This window comes from Sparus aurata, chromosome 21 (assembly GCF_900880675.1).
Source record: "Sparus aurata chromosome 21, fSpaAur1.1, whole genome shotgun sequence".
In the NCBI taxonomy this organism is placed as follows: Eukaryota; Metazoa; Chordata; class Actinopteri; order Spariformes; family Sparidae; genus Sparus; species Sparus aurata.
In genome coordinates, this window is record NC_044207.1 from 12870946 (window position 1) to 12876967 (window position 6022).

The 6022-nt window shown below is 44.8% G+C and overlaps 1 protein-coding gene across 1 annotated transcript; it reads left to right on the plus strand.

Moving 5' to 3' along the window:
- The first annotated feature begins 2998 nt into the window (after window positions 1–2998).
- Window positions 2999–5402, plus strand: ptger4c (prostaglandin E receptor 4 (subtype EP4) c). The gene is made up of 2 exons (XM_030401997.1): window positions 2999–3847; window positions 3977–5402. Exons 1-2 carry the CDS (start codon window positions 2999–3001, stop codon window positions 4571–4573), a joined length of 1446 nt encoding a protein of 481 aa, XP_030257857.1. The 3' UTR covers window positions 4574–5402.
- The last annotated feature ends 620 nt before the right edge of the window (window positions 5403–6022 follow it).

Consider the following 6022-nt stretch of genomic DNA (forward strand, 5'->3'; position numbering starts at 1 on the left):
TCAGGAAAGACAAAGTAAAACCCCTAGTTGTATTAAAAGAAGGGAGGTTTTGTTACTTGTTACTTGTAGTTCTGAAGTGTCTCAAGTCTCACTGGTAAGGGGAAACACATGTCAATGGGGGAACAGATTTTGACCTCCATTGAGTGAATGCCCATCTCTTCACTCTTGTTTCACTATCACTCTCCTTCTTCACCTTCTTTCTCTTTTGCAGCGTTTCCCAATTACTGTACTTGTTCCACTGTTACCTGGGGATAGTGACCAAGTAAAAAAAAAATGCCTCTTCCTGTTTTGGTTGCGCAACAGCCCACACACTTTGCTGCAATCATCCAGCCCAGTGGCAGGCTGAATAGCGTAATGACAGTGAGGTTCATATAATAGGGAACAATCCATTTGTGGGTGGTGTCATTTTCCTTCAGCCATTACACTATGCAATCAGTATTTGCTTTAGATTGATATGTCAAAGAAAATAAGTTGTCTACTTCCAGTTCCAAAGAACTACAAGGCATTTTTCAGGTTCTTTCACAACTCTGTTTGAGTTTGATTAAAGTTCCAGTACGCTGGATTTTCAGGGGATCCATCAGCAGAAATGGAATCTAATATTCATAATCGTGTTCATTTCACCTAAGGCTGAAAATCTTCATGATTTGTAATGAGCCTTTTACAGGCTGCAACCTCACCAGTCGATGCCACTAAATCCTGCACACTGGACCTCTTATTCTGAATTCTCTCCCCTCACACACCCTCTAACAGTAAATGAAGTCAACTCCAGCACAAAGTGAAGCTGCATTGGAAATACACAGTACGTTTAGCTTATTAATTGCTTCACCCAAGAACTAGGAAATTAAGCTGTTGCTTATGGTGTGATGGCTGAACACAATGATATCAAAAATCAGTAGAAAAGTCACTTGATTTTTACTTTTGATACATTACATCATTACTCCTGCCTGCCTGACTCAGGAGTAATGGAGTATTTTCTCTTCGCCATTTACAGCTGCAGAAACTTACTGAATACTCTGAACTAAATCTCCCAGCAGAGCAGCAAGTGTTCAGTTCAGTGAAACCATCATCTGAATGTAAGGGAGGGCAGAGCGATGTTATTACGACACCTGCGGCCAGGATGATCACAGGACCGTGTGGTGTCTTTTACATTTGATCTGCGCTCTCACTCTGTGCGTAATTAGCGCCTCATTAACAAGGTGGCATGCAGCAGACTGCTGCCCTGCGGGCTCAGGCAGAGGTTCGGCGCAGGAGTTGGTGGGATTTGTCAGAGATTATCTGTTTGAAAAGAAGAAATGCACCGGCGCAGTGCATATTCGACTGAGAATTACTGAATTATTGATTCTGATTCTTCATGAATATAACCTACAAACCGCGGGGTTATTTATGTTGTGGGATTTATCAAAGGAACTCCAAAGGAAATGGAAAAGAGGTGGAAAGATCGAATGACCCAGGAGAGTAGAGAGCGTACAAATAATCTGTAGGAGAGAGAAAGAGCTGATGGAGCAGCTGGGTATAATACGTTTGTTTATAGATTATGAATAATTCAGCGCGGCTCTCTGCGCGTTTTGTCCTGCGTCCATTCTTTTCCTTCTGTGATTCGGATTAATGTAGAATAAATTAAGATTAATTCACAACCTTCCGTTTTAACACAACTTTTCCGCCTCCACAGAGCCGACCCTTGCATGCTTGAGCGGACTGTTGCTTCCGTTTGAAAATTACGCACGGCTCCGGACGCACTGACAGACCTGCTGGAGCTCAGACTCCTTGGTGGAAAAACTCCAAATATATCAAACAGCGGAAACAAACCGCGTCTCAACTTGACTGACACTTTTTTAGTTCTTTGCGTCAGACTTGTCCTCAGTAGTAGCTAAAGTCTACCCGGGCTGTCAGCGGGTGTTTTTTTCAGTGGATGGATGTTTTATAAAGGGGGAGGGTAGGAGCGACAACAAAGAGCATTTCATACAAAACACAAAATCATTCTTGAAAATGCTTCCTCCACCATAATCGCTGTACATCAGGTGTGCTGAGCTTCTGAAAGTCTCAGCAAAGACATGCACATAAATCGGTAACATTGAAAGTTTGTCCCCATGAGTCCGCCTCTGCAAAAAGAAGTATGTGGAGCTCACAGCGCTGAGAACATTGTGACTCTATGAAAAGTAGAGTACAGGCAGACTGTGGTCTGGGTTGTGACATCGACTGCATCTTAATGAGCCATACAGTCATCGATAGTGGGTTAAATGCTGAGTCCGTGCAGCGTGTGGAAGTCTCTGTTCGTGGTGCTGGTGGAGCTGAGGGCGCTGACCTTGGTGCTGAAGAGTGGATTTATGACAGAGCTGCACCATTTCCGTTCAAGACCTTATATGTCACACCAATTAGTTATATTCTTCTAATTAACCCGTCCTGCCTGTTGAGGCACAGGGGGTCACAACCCTGCGCAGTCTTAAAGCAGAGGCATGTTGAGTCTTCCGAAATGTTACAACTCTGATATGTTTATCATTTAATTGTATTTATGTCGGTCATTCTTTAACAATAATGTCAGTCCAAACCCAAACCAGATCAAAAACATTACGTTTTTTGTGATAAATGACACCAGGTGTTGGCTCCTGACTGCAGTGGCACTCTGCGTGACGAACTGTGTAAAGTGAATATTGATTGTGTGGCTGTAGAAATGTGATCCTGGGAAGCCTGCGCCTCCAGCGCGCACGTCACCCCCCTGACATCAGCGCACGGCTTAAATACCCGCAGCACCGAGCACTGTAAACAGGAGCAGGCACACCTTCATACGGGCGCATGTGGAAGCAAACACAGCCTGAAACCGAACAAAACAATCGCTTCAGTGTAGAAACCGTCTGTGCTGCGGGACACAGGATACTTCAGGATGTGATTCTACAGTTTATAGATTTATTTTGATCAGCGCTCTCTGTGTCTCCGGAGCAAGTTTTCTAAACATCACAGAAAGTTCTTGCAATTTGACCCTCGTGCGTTGTTGGCGTTAATTATGACCAACGACACTTTTGCGTTTGGAGAACTGGACACGAATGTTTCTGAGCCGCTGCCGCCTCAAAACCTCAGTGCGTTCCCTGAGCTCCAGCTGGATTCCAAGTCTCTGGTCACTTCAGCCACCATGTTCGCTGTGGGAGTCCTGGGGAACCTCATCGCCATAGTTGTGCTGTGTATCTCCAAGAAGGAGCAGAAGGAAACCACTTTCTACACTCTGGTGTGCGGGATGGCCATCACGGATCTGTTGGGAACGTGCTTCACCAGCCCGGTGGTGATCGCCACATATGTGGCCGGCCACTGGCCGGGAGGAACGCTGCTCTGCCACTTCTTCTCCTTCTCCATGCTGTTCTTCGGCTCAGCCGGGATGTCCATCCTGTGCGCCATGGCTGTGGAACGATACCTGGCCATAAACCACGCTTACTTCTACTCCCAGCACATAGACCGGACAATGGCGCGCTTTGCGCTCCTGGTCACCTACCTGGCCAACATTGTACTCTGCATTATGCCCAGTTTTGGTTTCGGGCAGCACGTCAGTCACTTTCCCGGCACTTGGTGCTTCCTGGACTGGAGGGCGATGGATCCACTCGGAGCCTGTTACTCCTTCCTGTACGGCGGCGTGATGCTGGTGCTGATCGCGGTCACAGTTTTCTGTAATCTTGCGGTGTGCAGGTCGCTGGTGGGAATGAACCAGCGGACGGGAATAGTCCGGACGGAGTTGTGCGAGCAGGGAGGATCGCGCCGCCGCTTCCCGCGGCTGTCGTCAGTCGCCTCAGCAGCAGAGATCCAAATGTTTTGGCTTCTGATCTTCATGACCATAGTGTTCCTGGTCTGCTCCATCCCTTTAGTGGTAAGAACAACTTTTGTTCAGTTTGGATGTAACATGTGCGCACGGTACGTGACAAACCTTAGGTTACTGGTGTAAGTTTCATTTCTCTTTAAAACACTTATCATTGACCTTCTCTGTTCCTTATGACAGGTGCGGATCTTTGTGAACCAGCTCTACGACCCTGCCTATATTTCTGCTGGGGGGAAGCCTGACTACCGGAGTGACCTGCTGGCGATCCGCTTCGCCTCATTTAACCCCATCTTGGACCCCTGGGTTTACATCTTGTGCCGGAAGAACCTGCTGCTAAAGGGCTGCGAGAAGCTGAAGAGGACGGTGGCTCGGGTGAGCGGCAGTCGTGGTGACAACATTGGCTGGGCAGAAGGTCAACACTCTCCCCCGTCTTTAAACAGCAATGACACCAGTTACGCGTCATTACGCACAGCCAGCTACAGGAACGATGTGGAAACCCGGGTGTCCATCAAGAATAAATCCTTTACAGACTTTGCAACGAGGCAGGCGTGGGAGTACGACACCGCCCGAGTCAACTTTCACCCGTTCAGCGTGGAGTCGACCGTCATCCTCGGCTGTGAGGGGGAGGCAGCGATCGGCTCCAGACAGCAGGGGGCGGCCAAGTCGTCTGCAGGACTCAGCGCCACGCCGCTGCTCTCCGAGCACGGCAAGCGAGTGGACATTGTTACCTGCACGTTCAGCACACCGAGTTCATGTCAGTCAGCTGAATGTCTCTGATGGACATTTATTATCTGCAGACAACAGTTACGTTTTAGTTTAGTTTCAACAGCTGAAACACTTGAAAAAGCACTTTGCGACTCACTGTGACTGATATTATCAGAACATTAGCACTGGCGCACACATCTCTCATTATGATTTAACCTGCTGCAGAAAGACCTAAACAATCAGTTTGGGTCTTTATTTTAAGGTTAAGTGATCTTCTTGAGTCTACTTAAGTAGATGGTGCAATATGAAGCGTCCAGTTTTACATTTCAAATTAAGTCTCTATTCGGGTGAAGTCAAGAACCTACAGGAGCTTTAACTGTGTGTGAAGTTAACCTGCGGGATAGTGAGGTTTGGGGTCACCAAAACAAAAGCAGCTGAACTTTTCTGTCGTTCAACTGTCTGCCTGCAGATTTGACCAGTGACCCTATCTATCGAGGGCTGTAACTGCCTGAGCCAGAAATAGATACAGAAATTAATAATCAATGGACAAAAATTGATCAGAAAGTAAAAAAATAGTTGATAATTACAAGTATCACTATAAACAGAGGCAGGTTAAAGGATAATTGATAACTGATAATGCCTTCTTTAGTATTTATTTCTGATTTGGGCAGTTTCAGTCCTCCATACTAGTTGTACAGTTATCTGATGTGCTTTAGATCATTGAGTTTTGGGGTCACCAAACCTGCAGCTTGGCATTTGTTTTGTTCCTCTGTCTGCCTGCAAATTTCATTCGACCAGTGGCTGCATGCTGGAGGACTGAAAGTGCCAAAATGAGAAATGAATGAATGAATGAATGAATAAATAACTAAATGAAAAAAAATAAATACATTGAAAAATTAATGCAGAGGAAAAAAACAACAATTTAATCAATACAAAAGTGAATAAATAAGTTAATGATAATAAAGCAGAAATATCTATCTATGTCACATTTTATTAATTAATCAATTAATGCCTACATTTATTTTCATTTCATTTTTGAAGCATGTAATGGTATATTAATTTATTGAGCTACTTATATTTTTCTTTAAGTATTTCTCATTTTGGCATTTTCAGTCCTCCATACAAGCTGTAGTTTAACCTGATTGCTCTTTAATGAGACCTCTGCTGAAGGTACACAGACAGGACATCAGATGAAGTGTGTGATGATGATTTCCATATTTGGAAATCTAACAGTCATACCCCATGGGTACAAATAAAAGGCCTGACATTCTCAGAGTTGTATACACTGTGTGAATTCATACGTGCCATTCACAGTACAGACATGTTTTAAATGATGTGTTGTTGTTACACTGTTCCTGCGTTTTTGTTTTAAATCCACATGCTGCTACTTTACTCTGTGCCATTCCACACGCATGATGCAGGGAAAACTGAATGTAGACCTTTTGAACCTCATCGATCATAATTTTGTATTGCACATTTTCACATGTTTTGATAACTGTTGTTGTAAACAGCCAATGTGAA

Coding starts and splice junctions, on each gene's coding strand:
- ptger4c (XM_030401997.1), top strand. CDS start 2,999: ATGACCAACGACACTTTTGCGTTTGGAGAACTGGACACGAATGTTTCT. Junction 3,848..3,976: donor TCTGCTCCATCCCTTTAGTG/GTAAGAACAACT, acceptor TCCTTATGACAG/GTGCGGATCTTTGTGAACCA.